This window comes from Phaseolus vulgaris, chromosome 9, assembly GCF_051622355.1.
Source record: "Phaseolus vulgaris cultivar YP4 chromosome 9, ASM5162235v1, whole genome shotgun sequence".
In the NCBI taxonomy this organism is placed as follows: domain Eukaryota; kingdom Viridiplantae; phylum Streptophyta; class Magnoliopsida; order Fabales; family Fabaceae; genus Phaseolus; species Phaseolus vulgaris.
In genome coordinates this window covers 25,514,652-25,536,997 of record NC_143506.1, presented here as the reverse complement: position 1 = coordinate 25,536,997, position 22,346 = coordinate 25,514,652, and the positions used below count along the sequence as shown (strand labels likewise).

At 30.7% G+C, this 22,346-nt stretch overlaps 2 protein-coding genes across 2 annotated transcripts; one reads left to right on the top strand and one right to left on the bottom strand.

The window, feature by feature from the left end:
* Positions 1 to 4,152: 4,152 nt before the first annotated feature.
* LOC137820289 (patellin-3) lies at positions 4,153 to 7,774 on the bottom strand. The gene is made up of 4 exons (XM_068624274.2): positions 6,261 to 7,774; positions 5,694 to 5,818; positions 5,459 to 5,594; positions 4,153 to 4,756 (listed from the first exon to the last, which is right to left on the bottom strand). Exons 1-4 carry the CDS (start codon positions 7,407 to 7,409, stop codon positions 4,499 to 4,501), a joined length of 1,668 nt encoding a protein of 555 aa, XP_068480375.2. The 5' UTR covers positions 7,410 to 7,774; the 3' UTR covers positions 4,153 to 4,498.
* A 10,957-nt stretch (positions 7,775 to 18,731) lies between these two features.
* Positions 18,732 to 22,293, top strand: LOC137820957 (serine/threonine-protein kinase SRK2A). Its single transcript, XM_068625313.2, has 9 exons — positions 18,732 to 19,275; positions 19,515 to 19,589; positions 19,701 to 19,802; positions 19,889 to 19,942; positions 20,034 to 20,126; positions 20,205 to 20,297; positions 20,565 to 20,669; positions 20,760 to 20,858; positions 21,813 to 22,293. The coding sequence occupies exons 1-9, from the start codon at positions 19,156 to 19,158 to the stop codon at positions 22,125 to 22,127; spliced, it is 1,056 nt and encodes a 351-aa protein (XP_068481414.1). The 5' UTR covers positions 18,732 to 19,155; the 3' UTR covers positions 22,128 to 22,293.
* Positions 22,294 to 22,346: the final 53 nt, after the last annotated feature.

Sequence of the window (22,346 nt, the reverse complement as noted above, 5' to 3'; positions counted from 1 at the left end):
GACCTCATTGTTTGTATTTTTTTTTTTATCGGCTCATTGTTTGTATTGTATGTTAACTTTATTAAGATTGATATTTAAGGCTTAGAAAGACATCACTTTTTGCGTGTTTTTCTTTTATATGTACATATGATACTAGTAGAAGCAGAATATGGTCATCTTAAATTTTTTGAGAGATCTCTAGAAAGTTGACTCATGGAAAACTTAATTTTAATATTCTTAAGAGATATTAAATATTTTGTTGGTTAATATATATATATATATATATATATATTTTGATAGCTCTTTATTATGATGTAAAACTCTTATTATTGTACAAAACTTATATGCTTTTGTAATATACTAAGAATAATTGTAAAGATGTAAAATGTTCACATATATATATATATATATATATATATGATGTTATGTTATGGTTAATGTTTTCTCTTAAAAATCTTATTGCACAAAAGAAAATAGTCCCAATTTCTAACTAAATAACAATTATTTATATAATCGTTAGCAGATGGTTCTATAAAGACCTTGAGTATGGTCTTTTCCATCTTGTGTGTAGTTTCTATTGAGTAATAGAAATACAAGTTGTTTGTTCTTACATTTTCTCTTGAATAAGAGAAGTGTAAGATAAATATACTAGTAAAAATAAGTCCCAACTTAGTCACAATTAATAATTTTGATAAATTATTTTATGAGAAATTTTGAGCAATGATTAAAACTTAAAAATTTAAATTAAAAAAGAACTAAGGTAATTGTTCATTCTTTCAGAAAAAGAAGGATAACGGAACAAACATCATGGATGTTGGAAAGAATAAAAAATCTTTTTAAAACATATGAATAAAAAAATTTGAACCCATAGAAAATCAAGGATTGGAAGCCTAGGAACATTCAACAAAAATTTAAAGGAGGTTTTAACCTTGATAGTGCTCAATCATGGATAGCAAAAACCAAGAAAATTTTCATCATAATGACACAAGCCAATGTAAACATAGTCACATTTGATGCCTTTATGCTTGACAAAGAAACTGAAAATAAGTGGAGATTTTCCAAACAACAATAGGAAGCTAAAAGGAGACAAAATACTTTGGAATTATATAAAAAAAATCTCGAAAAATATTTTCTAAAGGATCTTTGAATATGCAAGGAAGTTGAGTTCCTTAATTTTCATCAAGGAACCATGTTTGTAGGAAAATATGCAACAAAATTTGATGAGTTGTCAAAATTTTGTGATTACCTTCATGAGAGATTTGATAAGTGTTCTTGTTGTTCAAAGTTCGAGAGTGGACTGATACCTGATATTAAATAGGTAGTTGGTTATTTAGAGATTTTCTTATTGCTTACTCTTGTAAATCGTTGCAGGATTTATGTAAATGATACTAAGGCAAGACAAACTTAATGGAGGCAAGGAGAGTCATTGAAGCACAAGAGAATTAATTCAACAATAAGAAACCTTCCCAACGCCCGTTCCATGCTTCTTGGAATTATTCAGGGCAAAATCATTCATTCACTGCCAATACTTCAAATGCTTCCACTGATGGCAGATGTCTCAACTCAGGACCAACTCTAGAACTATGACAAAAAGAATACAAGAATATTGGAACTTTGTTACGGATAGCAGAGACACTCTCTTATATATGTTTGAAGTTGTCATAACCTAGTGTAATTTATAGAGTAGGATTTAATTTTCTTGCTTGAAAGTATAGTAGAATTTTGACTTGTACTTTTGAACTTGAGTAGAATAAGGTTAGGGTTATGTTTCTAAACCCTACTTAGGGTATAATTGGGCTTAATTACAACCCATATTAAACCCTAAGTCAATCATTAAAGCTAATTAGGTCACATGATGCATACTTCACTCATGGATAAAAATATTTTGTCATATGATTAATGTTTTTTTTGTCATCATAAAAAAGGGAAGATTGTTGAGTCTCTCGGCGATCTAGACAATATGTCTAGACACTAAACGGTCTTATGAGATGTTAGACGGTCTCTGAGTTCATATCATATGTTTATGTTTTGTTGATAACAAAAATTATTTGTATGTTTTTCTTGAATATTGAAATATCAAAATAGTGTTTTATACAACAACAATATGTAAAAGATCTCTTGAACGTCTACAATCTTTGTTTATGATAAACGATTTAAGAAATTGTTTATGTTTGACGGTCATGCTAGACGCTCTGATGAACAAATTGAACATTAAAAAGATGAACGTAATTTTTTGAATATACATATGTATTATATACTTGTTTAATCAAAAATATTTTGTACTAAAAAAGTTAAAATTTGAAATCGCAAAATTACTTTATTATTATTGGAGATATTTTTGTACTAAAAAAGTTAAAATTTGAAATCGCAAAATCACTTTGTTATTATTGGATATCTCTAAAGTTTATCTTTCTTAAAAAGATTTGATCAAATTAATGTATGTAATGATTGTTTATCATGTTTGCGAATATTTTTTTATCTTTTCTAAAAAAAATATTTTCAACAACTGAAAATCATTAATAAGTTTTAACGTTGCGAAAAATTTGGAATAAGAAAGATTATTAATTTTAAGGTTTGATTTGTTTTTTACTGACCTATATTCCGATTAATTTCGAATAAGTTTTGTGAAGAAAAACAAATTAAAAGAATGTAAATTAAACCTTTTTTTTAATTTTGAGGATTGTGTATCAGAAAGACAAAGATAAAAGATAATAAAAAAATTAGCATTAACCAACTTGAGATAAGGTCAAATTAAAAGAGATATATAAATTAAAAGAGATATATAAAGTGATCGAAGGATTTTTGTTATAGATGGATGTAGGTAACCCATTTTGATAGTTTTAATTTTAGAGGATATCTTTGTTATTTTACCCACGACTTTGCAATGTTTTTTTTTTCAAATTATTTATTATCTATTTTTTTAATTTAAAGTAATTAATTTTAAAATTGATTATTATATATAAAATATATTTATATATATGTTATATTTTTAAACTATAATATAATTAAATCTATGAATAATAAAATTATTATTTTATGTTTTATTTTAATGATATTTGTACATTTTTTAATAATGTTTCATACGTTTATTTTATATTTAAATTATTTTTTAATTAAATATTTATTTTAACATTGAATTTTGTAAAAAAAAATTACAGTTGGGCATCAGAAAACTATAATTGATATTAATACATTGAAACAATATTATATGTAAAGGAAATCTATTGATACTCGCGAGTTTTTAATTGCAATAAATATATTCTGTTAAGGTTTACTCAGGTTGGTAGAACCTATAATTTTCAAACTGTTATAAAAAAAATAGATAAAATGTAATAATATTAATTTACATAAGAAGGTGATTGTAATAATATAAAAAAATGTAAATATAATTTGAAAACATAGAAGAAAAAAGAGTATATAGAAGGGTGATCCTGGTCCAGTTCTTGATGTATTGAAAGACTGAAAAAAGGTACATAAGAAAAGCATCTTTAAAGGGTGGGATAGAAAGATGTATAGCACGGAGTAATGAGTGGGTTTTATGATGAAATTCGGTGAAAAAAAAGTAAAAGTGGTCACTATGACATTGAAAATGTGTTATCTAACTCCAATGTCTTCATATTTCTGCTATGCCACACACTTTGCATTCAAATCAGTATTTCAGAGCCCTGTTACAACTGTGACCAAGGACCACAATGTGCCCACTTCAACTAAACAACTATAATCTGACACCAGTATTCATACACAATTATAATCCACCTAAACCTGTAATACTACTTTTAACTGCTGATTCATCATATTAATCAAGAACTTCTTTTGAAGAAAAAAGTTAAAAGTTAATACCTCATTGATTTAAAGGTTAAAAATATTGTTGATCTTAAAAGTTATCCTACTTCACAATTTTATTGGTTTGAATAGCTTGTTTGCTGGAATCAGTGAGTGCCTAAGACACATTACTATTGATCATAGAAGTAACATTTGAGTATCTGAAATTTAAAAAAAAAAAACAAAATTTAAGGCTTAAAACGTGACAAATAACAAAGCTGAGCTTAAAGTCTAACTATAGCACCCACATACTCTACAATTTCGGACCCATGATAGATAGTTTTATGATGTTTTCTATCTGAGCTGAGAACACACGGATCATGACAGATAAAACATAATTTAAAGCTTGGGTACAGACAAAGACAATATTGATTAAAAGGCCCCACCAAAATTTACATGAAATTTATACAGAGAAATATAGCAGTTATGTCCTCCATATATCAATAAGAATTCAAAAATCAGAAGCTCCCTCCAACAATAATAATAAATAATCAACGAAACACAGAAAAAGTATATATAAATGAAACACATGGTCACGATTAACATTAAAACTCTCCTCTTCTTCTAGCAGCAGCAAAGTCCATATTTGAACATCTTGGGTGGTAGAAGCGAATGCAAGAACATAATTGCCAGCAATCAATGTAGGTGCTGCTCATCTCCTTCCCCCTTGTGGATGTACATAACAATTATGAGATTCTCAGTCAGAAGAGGAGGGCTTCACCTTCAAGCGGTACAAGAGTTTCTTCTTCTTAGAGCTTTGGTTGTCAATGGTGAGAACCACCTTCCCAGGTTCACCAATTTTATAATTGTTGCAAAGCACCGGTTCTTCTGATGAAGCAACCTTTCTAGCCTTCTGGATGATCACAGTATAGCTTCCCTCTGAACTTGGCACAAACTCTGCACCATAGCTTACGTCCCACCCTATTACTCTGATTTCCCAAGACAGTAGGGAGTTCTGCACAAAATTTCAATGCATTACTTAGGCAAATGCTCAGCAAATAACAATTTTCTACCGTTTGAACTACATCTACAAAAGATTTTCATTCTTAGATTAATTCTTTGATCTTATAACTAACTGAATTTTAATATTATAAGGTTGAGTTTAACCATTCAACTCAACTCCATAAATAAATTAAATGTACAAATCATCAGATATGTCTTTTTTTAGTTTAATAAATCATTGTTTGATGCTCTAAAGATTCAACATGTCTTTTTCGAGTTCTAACGGGCTAAATTTGTAGTTGCTGACAAATATTACTAACCTAGCTAACACGCATCTCAGTTGCTGTTTTCTAGCCTAGATGGTAGAAAACAAAAACTTAAGTAGTGGAAAAGGATTTTGACTCGTAGCTATATTTAGAACTGAAATAAAATAAGAACACTTATGTTTCCAATTCGAGTATGGTCTTTCCAGGTTTATTTATTATTCTTTATTTACTAATTATGGTGCATTGCCCGAGACATCTGATATCGGGGAATGGATCTGCCTAAATCTGTAGCATGAAACAGGCGGCAAACGAAAGGGATAATATTAAAATCTTGAGAACTGAGGAATCCTAGGTAAGATTCCGCATTCCAATGCTGCATTCATTGGATTCCCTCTCAGTTGAGATCAATCAATTCCGACAAAAAAACAAAGAGGAAAGACCTAACCCACCTCAGCAACTGGAAACTCCACGGTATGTTTTGCTGCTGGCCTCACTGTAATTTCTGTGACAGCATCGGAAATTCCGAACTCCCCATCTTTGCTTAGTCCACCATACTTCACCGGAAGTTGCTCAGCAGCAATGTATCTGAAATATCCACATAACAAATTATGTTACAAATTGGGACAAAACTCAAGCCAAACTGAAAAGACATGAAGCAAGAAAAATCGTGTATTTTGTGTTCACCTCAAAAGAGTCTCGGCTGATTTGGAAGGGCCGGCAAAGACAAACTTGCTTTTGGTTCTCTGAGTAAGAAAAGGGCTTATCATCCTGTTCACTGCCAAATACCACCATGGCACATTGATAAACACCTGCACCAACAAAACAAAGGAGAATATCAAGAAAACATAACACACACTGAACACCCTAGATAAGTGTTAAATTTGAAGCGAAACAAATAATGTATGAATGAATCAAGGTTTTAAATGCAATTTCAGATGCAATGTAAAGGGCTGTTTTTGTCTCTATATCTATGGCTCCATTGGCAGCATTTGTCACAATTTCACCTTATTTTCTAATCAGAATTGAAGTTTGAAATGGGTAATCAGAGATTCCATTTAAAAATATAATTTAGTCAGAGAAGTGTACCAAAAGTACAAGTTTTGTTCTTTGAAAAATTGTAAAAATGGGCCTTGTGTTTTTGCCAAGACCTCACTCACCACATTTATCTGCAATGCCATTATGAAGATTGCAAAGAGAATGTGACTGAAATTCAAACAATGGGTCGAATTTAAGAGGGCATGCATGCAGTACCTGTTTGGCTACAAACTCAGGATAGTTATCCTGAAGCAACTGCAGGGCCTGTTTGGTAGCCTGTCTAAGCTCCCACTTGGCAGGTCCAGGAGAGTTCTTGAGATCATTGACTTGAACAATGGTGCTTATCCCACCAGGGGCAAAATCAAGCTTCCTGATACTCTTCTCCAGGAACTGAATCCTCCACCTGAGGAACCTGTGCCTCTTCTCCTCATCAGAGAAACTCTTCTTGTACAACTCCTTGTTCTGAAACTCCCCATAGATGTTATAACACACAGGGTGACCCTCCTTGTCAAACCCATGCATGTACACCGCCTTCTCCAAATCATCCCCCAACTCCTCCTCCAACAACTCCTCCATCTTGAACTCCTTCCTCCACCGAATCGTCCCCTTTATCATCGCAAACGCATCCTTCACCTTGAAGTCCCTCGCACGCAGAAACTTCAGCAGAATCACATCGCTCCTTTCATCAGCAAGAAGCGGCACTCCCCAAATCGAAACCTCTTCGGGGGAAGCGGAATCAGCTTCCACCTTCGCTTCCTCCTCAGACACAGACACAGCCACAACGCTCTCCTCGATAGCCTCCACCGTTTTCGCTCCATCCTCCTCAACACAAGCAGCATCGGTAACTGCCACTTTCTCTTCAACAACCTTAGTTTCAGTTTCACTTTCCTTCACTTCCGCAGCTTCTTTTTCTGTCGCTTCTGCTACGTCAGCAGCATCAGCAGCAGCAGCAGCATGAACAGCATGTTCTTTCTCTTCCTCCACGGGCTTCTGTTCTTCCTTGTTGTCGGTGGCATCTTCGGGCTTTTCATCTTTGGGAGGGTGGTTATTCTGAGGCTCAGAAAACTCGTGTTTATGCAGTGCCTCCTGAATGAGCTGTTTGAGTTCTTGCAGTGCCTTTTTCTCGGTTTCTGGTAGGTCCGAGACAATGGTGCTCTCTTCCTTGAAAGAACCTGATTCCGGAATGTTATCTTTGGAAACCTCCGTCGCAGTTTCTGGAATGTTCTCCTTCTCAGATGATGCCTTTGCTTCTTCTTCTTCTTCAACGGAAACAACAACGCTGGTGTCCGATGGCTCGGGAGGCGCCACGTCAGCGACCACCACTTCCTCTTGAGTTGTGGTTGTCTTTGAAGCTTCTTCAGCCATGGTTAAGGCAACTCAACACTCAACAGCGACACTTTCTTTGATCTGAATGAACAAAATTTGAAAGAGAAGAGAGAATTTGATGTGAAGAGAGTGAGAAATGGAAAGAGGGAGTTATAGAGAGAGACCAGACTGTGCCAGCTAGGAATGTGGGCCCCGGCCCGGATGTAACGGTGTTATTACACTCTGTACCCAACAGAGTGGGCCTACCTGCAACTTTCAGGGCCCAACCAGTTAGAATTATGCATGCATTCACGTTTTGTTGTTACAATATTTATTTAATTTGAAAAAAAAAAGGTTTTGAGAAGGTTAATTGGCCTTTGGTGATGAGTTGGAGGAATTTGCCTTGGATGCGTTTGAGTGTTGCCATTGTTTAGCTGTACCTTTGTTTGCTTTCAATTTCAACCAAGCCGTTCAACAGTTTTGGTTTGGCCCACATCGATCACTAATATATCTCGACAATCATTAGTAACAGCTTCTTTAGTTCAAATTTGAATTTAATAATGGCATTAACGTTGGATGATTCATTGTTTTTTCTTAAGTTGGTTAATAACCGCGTTAAGGAATTGTTTGCCTTTCGAATATTATGCTGTTCCACCATCCTTGCTGTTGTTTGTCGGGACTTTCAATCCTTTATGTTTTATGTTCTTTTTTTAAATCTTGTCTTTAGACTTTAGAATGTCCAATTAATGCATTCTTATATACACCCAAGTTTAACAAGTTCAACTCTAACATTCAATAAATTTGTTTTCAAAATATAACTTTCTCTGTCACAAAAATAAAGTCCTAGCTTTTTTCATCTAACCAGAGTTAGCTCATGTTAATTAGGATGGATATGTGTGAATTATTTGTATTGTTGATACACGTGTTTGTAATTGAATTTAAAAAACAATTATGTTACTCATTAAACACTCACGAATGAGAACAAATTATGAAATTGGATTGCTGAATTCAATTATGTTTTAGAACAAGGTAGAAAACATAAGATTTATTTATAGTTTTTGTTACAAATTATTTATTTTTAAGAGTTTAATGATTGTGGATTGGAGAATATAAAACAGTTTTGGTTATCATTTAATTATAAATAATTAGGGGTGTGATTTTTAAGTCTTTTTGGGACTTCAAACAATCTTTTGGGTCTAAGTTCAATTTGAAGAGATTATTTTAAAGATTTTGAAGAACCAAGACTACAAGACCTCTTAATGACAGAGGTCTCAGTTCAGGATCAACCATTAGGACAATGATCAAAAGAATTCAAGAAGATTGAGACTCTGCTACTGATGACAGAGACACTCTCCTATACATGTTTGAAGGTGTCATAACCTAGTGTAATATTTAGAATAGGATTTAAATTTCTTACTTAAAAGTATAATAAGATTTTAACTTGTATTTTGGTCTTGGGTAGAGTAGGGTTAGGTTTCTAAAACCTACCTATTGTATAATTGGGCTTGATTACAACCCACATTAAACCCTAAGCCAATCATTAGACCTAATTAGGTTAGATGGTGCACACCTCACTCATCTTTGCCGTGTGGCTCAAGGAATGCGGCAATTTTGAATGCTTTTGTACTTGAATTTCCCACCAAATGCTTGTAACCTTTGTCAGTCCTTTCACCTATAAATGGAGGTGCTTGACTCATGACAACATAGATCAAATATATGAGTGTTATGCTACCAAATTGCTAGCTTATAACTCTCTTGTCTACCCTCTTTAGGATAAAACCTTTTGGCCTCTTCTCACCTTCTCCAAGTGATTTGGCCTCACCAATCACTTTCCCCACACCTTACGACAACTCCAAGGAAACCATGGCTCCAATGGAGCTATCCTTGACTCATCTCCTTCATTTGCTTCCACCAACTCCAACCTATGCTCAAGAAAATTCCAATCGGATGAAGAGGATGCTACCACCTTTATTTGTAAAAAATTTACAAAGTAATTTATGAATTTATTTTGAGCCAAGTAGTATAGGATTATGGACCCTAGACCTTGTATCCAAGTTATTTAGGACGTCTACCTATAACCTTGCAAGGCTCCAAGTATGCACCACATGTCCACCTCATTATGGAGAATTTGCGCCACATGTGAAGCTTGAGAAAGGCGTGACATAGTTTGCTCTCCAAATCTCTTTTGCACTTATCCATTTATCATTGGAAAGTATTTTGAAGCTTAGGTTCAAGTTATCCTTGTCACATGTCACTGCATGAATGAGAAGGATTATGAAGCTTACTCGTCAAGTTATTGTTGCCACATGTTATTGTGCGAGTGAAGAGGATTTTAGAAGCTTGTGGCACAAGCTTAGGTTTCTGAAGCACTACAAGTAAGAGTGTTTGGCTATGTAATTCTTTAAATTTTTGGAATGAGTACTAAATTGATGCCAAAATGACTCTTCAACTTATTCTTGAAAGTTCTCTCTGGAGTAGTTGATGGTGTTGCCTTCATGATCGATTGATTTCCTTAGAATTTTGAGATGAATGGCAGAAGCAAATGGATGAAGCGGACAAGGATGGCTCCAATAAAGCTATGGTTTCCTTGAAGGTGAATGAGAGGTGGGGAGAGTGATTGGTTGGGCCATATCACTTGGAGAGGTGAAAAAGAAGATCAAAGTTTCCATCCTAGAGAGTCTAGATAAGGGAGTGAGAAAGCTTGCAAACTTGGGCAGCAATTCACTCATATATTGATCTTATTAATTCATGAGTCAAACACCTCAATTTATAAGAGAGAAGGTTGAATATTTTGGAGCCAAAATTTGAAAATTCAAAATAAAACTATCCAATGAGAATGTGCCATGTGGAGTCATGTTTTCCATGTTTAGCTCACATTTTCCATGCTAAATCCTCTCCACTCCTAGGCTGCCATGTGGACGCCCATGTGCTTCATGTCAAGGTAATTTTCATTTTCTAATATACCTAGACGTTTTAGGGTTACATTGGGCTCAAAGAAGTTCAATTGTTACCCTAACTAATCACTTTTAACCCTAACTAGACCTATTTTACTATTGACCCAAATACAAGCCAAAAAACGTACGCTACTTGGCCCAAATGGGTCCAATTATTTTATGCTTCTAGGCACAATACATGGCCTATGAAATCCTAGTCAACTTTATACAATTTATTTAAGCTAAAGCTTGACCCAAAAATTATGTTGACTAGTTAGCAAAAACTTAGTCTTCTTGTGTTTTTCGGGTCAAAGCTCTAGATTATGTTTTGATGACTTTGAGGTCTTCTTGGACATGTTTGTACATTCTTTCACCCTAGAGTTGTTCTCTTAATTGGACCTACCAAAATAAACAAAAGCCCAAGTAAATCCATATGTGCAAATAAAATCATAAACAACCTTTAGGTCTTCATCTTCCTTATTATGTGGTTGTGTGTGATTGGGGGCTTTGTCATCATCCCCTCCCTCTTGAGAGGATCTGTCCTCAGATCTACAAGGTTGATCTCGAACAACAGCCTTATCCCTGCTTTGAAAACTATGCTCGTCCTCCAGAATTAAATGACCATTTTTTGGACTCATCAAACAAATCAAATCAGTTAGTTTCAACAGTTGTATAAAAATCAGTTTTAAGTTGCCCTTCTTGTTTTTCTTTTGTTTTTGACAACTTTTCACAATATTTCTTTAGAGAGGAGTACAAAATTTTCTTTTCTAAGTTTTTCCTCCCTTGTTCTAGATTTTTATTACTAGACTCTTTACACACAACCTTTTGTTCTAGAAAAGCTAGTGATTTTTCAGTTTTTACTTTCTGTTTTAATCTTATTTGATCATCTAACACTTGAGAAGGTGTTGAAGGATAAAAAATATATTTATTTTTTTCATGTGTGAAGGTAATCTCGTTGGTATAACCATTATGCATGGAGTTTTTAGCAGATTGCCATGGTCGTCTCAATAAGACATGACAAGTTTCCATAGACACTACATCACATAAAATTTTATCTTTATAGATGCCTACAAATAACTCGACCTTCACTTCTTGGTTAACTGCCAATTCTCCTTCATCAGTTAGCCACATCGAAGCTTAAAAGGTTTGGAATGGGGAATGATATGAAGATTTAACTTTTCAACCAGTCTAGTACTACAACAATTACAGCATGACCCGTTATCCATAATGAGAGAACACATATTTTCTAAAATTTTACATGTATGAAATACATTCTCTCTTTGTGAATCAGATAGAGAACTAGATCGATTGTCAGGGTTACGTTGAATCATGAGCAATTGACCCTCACAAGGATAGGTTTTCTCACTTATTTTATCCTCATTTTCTTCACTCTTACTAGTTTCTTTTTCTTGGCTACTATATTCATCTTTGTCCCTTAAGACCATAGTTCTTCTATTGGAACATTGAGATGCTAAATGACCCCTACCAAGACACTTAAAACATTGGATTTCTCTAGTTCAAGTCTGTGAGATGTGCTCATATTTAGATAGGTTATGGGAAGGTTTTGGAGATGTTTCTTTTATATGCTCTACCCCCCTTTGGAACTCACCCTTGTCATAAGGTAGAGAGCATGAACTTTGTTTTTGACTTGATTCTTTTCTAAAAAAATCAACTTTAATGCAAAGTTGAATCAAGTCATTTAAATCTCTATAAGGTATTCTAGCATGGGACGAAATCTGCAATGCATTATAGTTAGCATGTGGTGTCATAGATAAGGGGATTGTTTATAACAGACGCCCACGTGTTATACAGAGCATGACAGGGACATACTTTTAGTTCTTCGACACTTTTCCAATGTACTTAAATTTTGTATTTAAATTTAATAATAATATTATAAAAAAATTAACCATTAACATATTAGATATTATCATGATTTATTGTGTTTACTTTGGATGAATATTGTTACTATTATAAAAAAAATTGTATTAAATAAATTATGTGTATTTAAAATACAAAAATGACTCTTTAAAATAAATTAATAGCATTCAAAATTAATTATAAGAAATCAAAACATAAAAAAAAAAATATTAGATTGTGCATTCCGGAATACAATGAACAATCCAAACACAAAAGTTATAACTAGATGTATAATTTTTTACACATTATTATATAAGTCTTAAGAAAATATATTACAAATTATTATATCAATCTATTTCATTATGTAAAATGATGAAAGACAAATTAGATTTTGGGCTACCATTGATAAAGTGCTTTTTTGTTTAATGGCCTTAAAACAAAAGGAAAGAGATTTTCTTACCACACTTGATGAACTTATCTTTTTATCCCTACACCCAATAAGTTTTAACTACACCCCCATAATTTCTACAATAGCCATTTTATCGTTTATAAAAATGACATTCAAATTATCTATTCAAAAAATAATCTGGAACAAGATTTATGAAATTTCTAAAACATGACTTCCAGAACAAGATTTTGGGAACAAGATTTCATAACAAAAATTTTGAAACACATGAATTAGCTTTTGAAATGAGGTTTCTTAACAAGCATTTTGGAACAAGTTTTTCAAAATAAAATTTCTAGAACAATTTTTTTGGAACATATATAATAGCTTCGTCCAAAACAATTTGTCTACAGCGGTGCGATTGTGTAATGAATAGGCTATTTTTTTCTTTTCCTATTAACATGAGGGTGCATTTAGTAATGATGGGGATGCATGAAGGAAAGTTTTTATAAATAAGTAAAAGAAAAACTTCTTATCCTTACAATTGAACTTCGGCCCACTTCACTTAAAAGGAGAATAACTTCTTTTTTTTATTACAACTTTGATAAAATATAAATAACTTTATAATAACTTTTATGACAACTTAAGACTTAATTGGAATTAGATAAAATATAGCATCGTTATAGAGTTATATTAGTAAGTTTTTTTAACAATAATAATTCAATTTATATATATAGTTCTGGTAGAAAATAAAATTAACGTTATGAAATATAGTTTGGGGCAATTTTAGCGATTAAGATATCTAAACTAATACAAAAGATTTATCACTTTCATAAATATAATAAGTTTTTATAAGAAAATAAGAGGAATAAAACAAATAACTAAATTATTATTATTATTATTATTATTGTTGTTATACCATTATATAAAGAGATACTAATTTTTGGTGTTATTTTTTAATTGGATAACTTTACCCTTTAATAAATAAAAATAATTTAATTAATAAAATAATTTTTATTTATTTCAAAATAACTAAATAAATTTTAAATGACATAAATATATTTAATATTTTTTTTAAATATATATATATATATATTAATTAAATTTTATTATTTTTTAATTAGTTGCTAATAAAATAATAAAACTATAAAATTATTAAATTATATATATTAGTTTAATAAAAATATAAATACGTGCGATGACGCATGTTTTTTGCTAGTTTTTAAAACAAATAAGAATAATGAAAGTACAAGGTTTTATCAGTGAACTTAAGAACAAAACTTAAAATTAAATATTTTAAATTATTGTGTTAAAAATGTTTTTAAGTAGTTTAAGTATAGAAAATTAATTAGAAATGTTTTTTAGTTGTACGTGTTTAAATTATTGTGGTTGAATGTTGTAAATGTAAGTAAATATAAAGTGTATCTGTATTTGTATATAATGAAGTTTGTGATTAGGGAAATTACGTGGGAATATTCAAAAGTATATAATTATCTATGAGTTAAGTTCAATCATGTTGAGAGCAGTTCCATGCACTCTGGATGGAAAATTTAAGAGGATAATTTGAATAGTATCTTTTTAAGAGGAAAATTTAAAAGGATAATTTATTTATACTGAAATTTTGAAATAATTTAGAATAAAATATGTTGTTTGAGTAAAACAAATTTAGAAAAAATTAAGAATAATTGGATTGAATTTTAAATTACACTTAGAAAATAAAAATTTGATTTTTTTTTGTATTCTTAAATTCACGTTTTTTCTTTCTTTTTTATTTACTTCTTAACTCGACTATTGGTTTGAGTAAATCAATTTAACTAAGATCAAGATATTATTGGGATTATTATTTTTTGGTTGATGTGAATTAAGGTTTTTTTGCTAACGACATAGATGTTATTTTTTAGTAATATTAATTGGTGGAAATTTTTTAGTTGAAGTTGATAAAGAAGTTGGCAAAAACCTCTAACCACCAACATCGTTAAACTAGCCTTATTGGTGTTATTCTAAATAATTATGATTGATATCAACTAAAAATAATATTAACTTAAATTAATCAAGAAAAAAAAGTATATATATCAGATGGAATTTTTTTTTACGAACTTTGACTAAAAAATAATGTTAAGAGTTAAAAAAATTATTAATATTAATATTTCAGAATCAGTAACATTTATTTAATATTTAAATAATTTGTATATTTAATAATAACTGAAATATTTTATCTAAACGAGAGGATTAAAATTTATTACATTTAAATTATTTTGTTCAAATAAAATATTTAAAAAATTAAACCATTTAAAGTGACATTAATTTAAATTATTTAGAAATTGTAAAATTTTCAATCCAATATGAAGGTAAATGTTAAAACAAAACACGTAATTGGCTTTATAACCTTGAAATTTTTTCGTATATTTATACTCTTGAAGAGTGGCACTCTCATTTTTTTTTATAAAATAACTATAATAATTGTCAACACTTTTATGAGATAAGCCCTTAATTGTTTTTCAACTGTTTTTACTATAGAAGAGGATCACCATATAGAATGTAAAAAGTTCAATAGTTTAGTGATAATAATTAACTTAGGTCAAAGTCTAGAATCTCCTTACATTTGTTTGATTAACACTTATGTATTTAAGTTGTTGGATAGACCTACGATTTCATTAAGAAACTATAGTTTAGTACAAAAGACGTACTTATAATTTATTTTTCTTATCCTTCTACCTTAAGTTGCTATTTACATGATTAAAGCTATTGCACATGTTTAGTTGGTCGGAAATCTATCATAAAACACTTTTTTAAATGTGATTTTATATTTTTCATGATTTTACATGTAATGCAATGCTGAAATTATGTGATATTAATGATTTTTAAGTCTAATTTAATTTTATAAAATTAATTTATAAGATGATATTTACATTCATTTATATATTATAAAATGTTTTTAGTGAGATTTTTTAACATATTTTAGTTAATGAATGACAAAAAAAATAATAATTATATTTAAACATAGCACATACATGCAAAGGAATAAGATACACATGTCTTGTTCTTTGTCAACAGAAATATACACAAAAGAAAATCATCCTTACCAAAATTAAAAAATAGTTATAATAAACTTAAATTTTTTAATATTATATTAAAAAATAAATTTTAAATTTAATTTAATTTTATAAAAAACTTAAGTTTATACTCTTGAATAAATGAGAGAGAGAAAAGGAAAATGGGCATTAGCACTCCAGTGGAGAGGTGACACGTGACTCACATACCTTTGTCACTTTGAGTTTCCATAGCCAATAATTCTATATGCACATTCAATGCCCAATAATAGTGTAACTCAGATTTTATATATATATATATTAGATAGAACATGCATTCTTTGACCAAAAATAGGAACAATGTGGATTGAGAGAATCCCAATAGGACCACAGTGCTACCATGCATGTCGGCCACAACCATGCCAGAGACTTCTATTCACATCAGAATTTTAGAGTTAAAACATGAAAACCAATTAACACTAACACTCTATTATTGTCATTATTGTCCATTATGAAAGTATTTTCTTAATAATATTTCATCAATGCAATGCGTGCCTTAAAAAAGTTCATTAAATAGGTACATTAATAAAATATTATTAAGAAGCATGCTATTTCTAATAGATAATCATAAAAGGATAACATAATGGAGTCTAGCATATGAAAAATTGCATATTCAAACATTCCCTTGTTTTTTAAGGTAAGTAATATAAATACTTTTATAAACACTCTAAGTTAAAATATTTTCTCTCTAAACATCTTGCCTTCCCCTAAATTTGGACTATATATATCAAAGGATAAAATAAACTTTGATTATAGATTAAAATTAATTAAAAAATTATTCATATGAATTTTAAATTTCCTCTTCATGTATAGAAAATAGAAGTATGCATAATTATAACCTATTATTAAGCGTATCATAATACTTGGCTCATCCAAGTATGTACTCTCTATAAGGTGTAACATACACTATTAATTATTTAATCAAATTAGTCAAATATAGTGTTAGTTACATAAACTCATTAATTATATATAAACACTAATTCATTGTATTACAAATTATGAAACTTACATAAAATAAACACATAATAAAATTAACAGTTATTGTTTTTCTATATCCATTGACATACATTTTACTGCAACTTGTGCAAAGTAATAATTTGTTGCTTTAGAAAAAATAATTTTGAAGTGAAAAACAAACACCCCATGCATCGATCATTTTTATATATAGGTCAAATTACTTGGATACCAAAACCTTTAAATAGAACACTTCCAAGTGAAACTCTTGGTATGGGTTAAGGTACCAATGTTTTTGAAGTAATTAATGTGAAGAATGGGGCACCATGATATTCTTGATAAAGTGTCTCCAAGGTTGGTCCAAAACAAAACAAGACTCAATTTTTATCATGCATGCTTCACGTGGTGAGAAGATGTGTGCCACATGATTATGTCAAAAACAAGAATTTAGAGGTCAAGTTCATGGCCAACATTAAACAAATATATATTAATTGCTAAGTGCCATGCATGCTAATTATTTAGAGCTTGCATGGAACAACATTAAATATTTGATAAATTTGATTACATATTCCCTAAAAGATATAAGAAATTCAAAAAAATTAAATTAAATGGCAGGTATATAAGGTAATCACCAAACCAATAAGAGAATAATATTAGAAAGAATCCACACCAATTAACTATAAACACATTTATGCCAAATATCAATACACTATTCACAATAAAAAAACTTTTAAAAAAAACTTTTAAGAAAAATATTTTAACTATTATAAATTACAAGAAAATCATGAAATAGAAATCAAATTTAAAAACAAAAATAATTAGTTGTTATTAGTAACTAAATTAGATGACATTTTAAAGACTAAAAAAATTTTAATTTCTAAATTAGTTTATATTATTGTTAAATAATTTCTAAATTGGTATGTAATTAGCAATCAAGATTTTTTCTACCAAATTTAGAATCTAAATTATTGGTAGTTAATTAGATACAAATTTAGAAACTATTTAACAATAATATAAATTAATTTAGAAACCATTTTTTTTTAATTTCTAAAATGGTCTCTAATTTAATAATTATAGTAACTAATTCTTTTTTTTTCTAAAATTAATTTTTATTTCATAATTTTCTTGTAGTGAAACTATATAGTTTTGAATATACAAACTAATGTCTTTACATTTCCTTCACTAAATTTAATAATACTTACAACTTTAGTTTTAAATTTGCATATAACTCGTGTGGTATATTTTGTTTTAGTCGGCACTCGTATGGTATATGAACTCAGTTTTTAGAAAAAAAAAACTTAAAATTATGTTTTTACATATTTGTAAATTTAAAAACTAAGGTGCATACATAAATAAATTAAAATAATTTACAAATATTTTAAAAATTAAGGGCCGTTCATTTATTTTTATTTTATAATATTCACAAAATATTCACAAGCATTTTTATATTTTTCGGAAAAGAAATTAATAAGTTCGAAAAATATAAAAGAATAATCATACCTTAAAACCACTTTTTATTCAAAATATTTCAACTTTTGAAGAGTTAAAAAGGAGTTATTCAAAAGTCATTATCTAACCTGACTTCATATGAAGTTGATTTTGACTGAGTTTTAAAAATTAAACAAGTTTATATTATATTTCAAATTATCCCAATTGAACAAAAATCCCATTTCTTTTGATGTTATATAATTATATAATAATATGTATTTTATTAAAACTTGTTAATGTTTAATATTAATACGACTTTTCAACTCGACTAAAAATATTTTAATACTATATTTTTACTGATACATTTATATACACACCATAAAACATATTTTAAAGTTTTTACTCCTTCCAAACCTAATTATAAATAAAATAAGTTGGTGGAGTCAAATATAAATAAATTTTAAATAATTTACCATACTTGATGATATTATGTAAAAAATATATTTCAAATAATTGAGATATTTTTCTCAGTGATTCAATTTTATCTTTAATATGAAGTTCCAATGAATATTTATTGATTAATTTTGCTTAGTTTGGAAGGATTTCATACATCTTGCATCTTAATGTAATTTAATCTATACATTGTTATATGAAGAAATGAAATGAAATGAAAATTAGAAGAAAGAAAGTGAATAAATATTGGTATATTGGTATTAAATAAATAAGAACTAGTTTTGAAGGGACCCACTATGAAGGAGATGTTGGAACATGGAAGGAAGGTAGGTCAATGATGGACTTTATTAGTCCCAACCAAACCTCTTTTTGAAGTGAACATTCAATTCCGACCAAAACACAAACACACACACTCTGCTCATTCAAAACCTCTGAGTGAATCATTCGATGATTATTAATGGATAAAGTGACACAAGCAACTGACAAACATAACCGATAACCGATAACCAAGTGCCACCCAAAACCACTTACTATTCCTTTTACCCAATTCTTGCTTTGCTTCAATATCCATTATTATTCATTCCCCTACCCTTTCGTCTCTCCTTCTTCCTTCCTATCAAGCCACCGATTTTTTCATACCCTTTTGATCAAAGTGGGGAACAACATAGAATGGTGGTGTGATTCTCTATTTTCTAGTTCGTTACACTATGGATAAGTACGAGGCCGTTAAGGAATTGGGAGCTGGCAATTTTGGGGTGGCTAGGCTTATGAGGAACAAGGTCACCAAGGAGCTCGTAGCCATGAAATACATCGAGCGTGGCCCCAAGGTTTCTTCTTTAATACAATTCTTCCATCAATTTACGATTTTTTTCACAACCCTTTTGTGGTTTTACTGTTAACGGGTAGAAGAGATGGTATGATACCACTTGAATTGAAGCATAACTGAAGATCGATGAGACTTGTTTGTATCTGACTATTTGTTGATTAATTCCCCTGTGATTTATTGTCAATGATAGGCTTAAACTTTAACATGTTTTTTTTCTTTTTCTTCTACTTCAATTTTCAGATTGATGAGAACGTGGCAAGGGAGATTATGAACCACAGGTCCCTTCGGCATCCCAATATAATTCGTTACAAGGAGGCAAGGAATTTAATTTACTTCTTTTATTTAATATGCTGGATCACTTAGCACTGCACATTAATGAATTGTTTGCTGTTTCTTTTCTTCTGCAATGGGATGTTGATTTTGCAGGTGGTTTTGACTCCCACACATTTGGCAATTGTGATGGAGTATGCAGCAGGAGGAGAGCTCTTTGAGAGGATATGCAGTGCTGGCAGGTTCAGTGAAGATGAGGTTAATAGCTTCACATGCTCTGGCAATTTTCTCCCTTGTTTTTGTTTCAATGATGTGTCTCACTTTCCTTTGGTTGTAATGTTCAGGCTAGATATTTCTTTCAGCAGTTGATCTCCGGTGTCCATTTCTGCCATACCAAGGTATGCTCATGCTCAAGTTTGTGGGAAATCATGGCAGGCTCTTATGGAAAATCACAACATGAGAACTTATGTGTTTGCTGTTCTTTTGCAGCAAATATGTCACAGAGATTTGAAGCTAGAAAATACCCTTCTAGATGGAAGTCCTGCGCCTCGGTTGAAAATTTGTGACTTTGGTTATTCCAAGGTATTGGAATTAGCATCATCCAGCTTAAAATTTCAGTTACTGTTAAACATTTTTTAATGTTTCGTGTTTGTGATGTAGTCATCTTTGCTGCATTCACTACCCAAATCAACAGTTGGAACACCAGCTTATATAGCACCGGAAGTTCTTTCTAGGCGAGAGTACGATGGGAAGGTACTATATTAGCTGCATATAGAGTTCCTTGTATCTGACTTTATTGGATCTCAACTTCACCTTTCTAGCCTGTTACGGTGATGCGTTGAGGGTGTGGGCTAATGGGATTTCATACTAAACACTTAGTCATCCCTAGTTTTGTTGCTTTGTTCTTCTGATATGCTGCCAAGAATGAAGTATACTTTTAATATTTAATATGCTTGCTTGCTTTTGAACCAATGCATTAATGATTCTATGATGTATTTTCTGTTTTAAATATTGTTTTAGTTGGCTGATGTATGGTCGTGTGGAGTGACTCTTTATGTCATGCTGGTTGGAGCATACCCCTTTGAGGACCAGAATGATCCTAGGAATTTTAGGAAAGCAATTCAGGTATTCTTACTCCATTTCAACACTGATTTGCATAATGTTTCTTATGTTTTTAACATCACTCTTACCCTGATTTCCTGTTCTATTCTACAGCGTATAATGGCTGTTCAATACAAAATCCCTGATTATGTTCATATATCTCAAGATTGTAAACAACTCCTCTCTCGTATATTTGTTGCAAATCCATTGAGGGTATGTTTTAATGCTTTAGGAACTCAACTTACGTTTTTATTGCAATTCGGTTAGACTTCCTTACAACTGATCAGATCATGTCATATGTGTTCCATGCCTCTTCTATTGTCTAAAGTATATATAGTTTGAAGTATTAAAAGTTACTTTTCAACCTTGCAAACCATTTTGCTAATGAATGGAAAATATTCAAAAGATACTTTTCTGATAAAATACATCATATTTCTGGTTCAAAGCTATACCTAAAGAGGAAGTTTATGGCCAGCCTTTATTTTATCTTCTTCGACTGAGCAATTCATGTTTATTGGACAGGTATAATTGGAGTGTTTCCATTTCTCTTTTGACTTTTATGTGTATCTTATCCGCGAGAACATTAATTAGGACCTTTTTCTGTTCTTTTCAAAATACTAATTTTCTGAGAGTTTCCATGAGTGTTGCATTATATCATGAAGTTGAGGCTGATGTACAATTTTGAGGGAAGTTTTATCAAAGTGTAAGATTTTCAGAGTCAAACACTTTTGGTACTTGTCTTCTTAAATTTAGGTGATGCCATGTACAATTTTGACTGGCTACTGTTCATATTTGAATATAAAGACTGCTAAATTTGAAGGGACATTTGCTTGTATTTTTATTTTATGTTTTTACCTTTTTAATAAAAAATTGTCAAGGAAAATAAAAACAAGTAAACTTCCCCTTAGTTATTTTACTAGTATTTGATTCTATCATTTTTTTATCAAAGTCTTTTTATTGTTTTCACATCTTTACATTCCTTCTTAGAATGCTCTACTTGTGTCTTTAGTTCAGTCTCCTGTGGCTTTACACGTCCTTGAAGCAAAATACAAGAGTTTAAATGTGATTTCTGTCAAAACAACATGCTCTTGAAAATATAATTAACTACATTTGGAATTAGGACTTATATAGAGCTAACTGCTTCAAAATATTCTTTATTGTTTACAGAGAATTACTATTAAGGAAATTAAGAGTCACCCATGGTTTTTGAAGAATCTTCCAAGGGAGCTAACTGAATCAGCTCAAGCTATGTATTACCAGAGAGACAATCCAAACTTTCACCTTCAAAGTGTGGACGAGATAATGAAAATTGTGGGAGAGGCCAGAAATCCACCTCCAGTATCTAGGCCGGTCAAAGGTTTTGGTTGGGAAGGTGAAGAAGATTTAGATGAAGAAGTGGAGGAAGAAGAGGATGATGAAGAAGATGAGTATGATAAGAGGGTCAAAGAGGTTCATGCAAGTGGGGAATTCCAAATTAGTTAAAAGCCCTCAAAATTCTTGTGCACTGTTTTAGAAGTCACCCTTTTTATGTGTATCCCAAGTCAACTATTTATGTGTATTATATTTATGGTTCTGTTTGTGTAATATAGTTTGTGTATTACAATGATCGCTATTCATGAGAATAATAGTTGTTTGATTACATTCAAAATGATATGACACTACAATAATTGTCTGTTTTTATCTGCAAGAGATTTAAAAAAT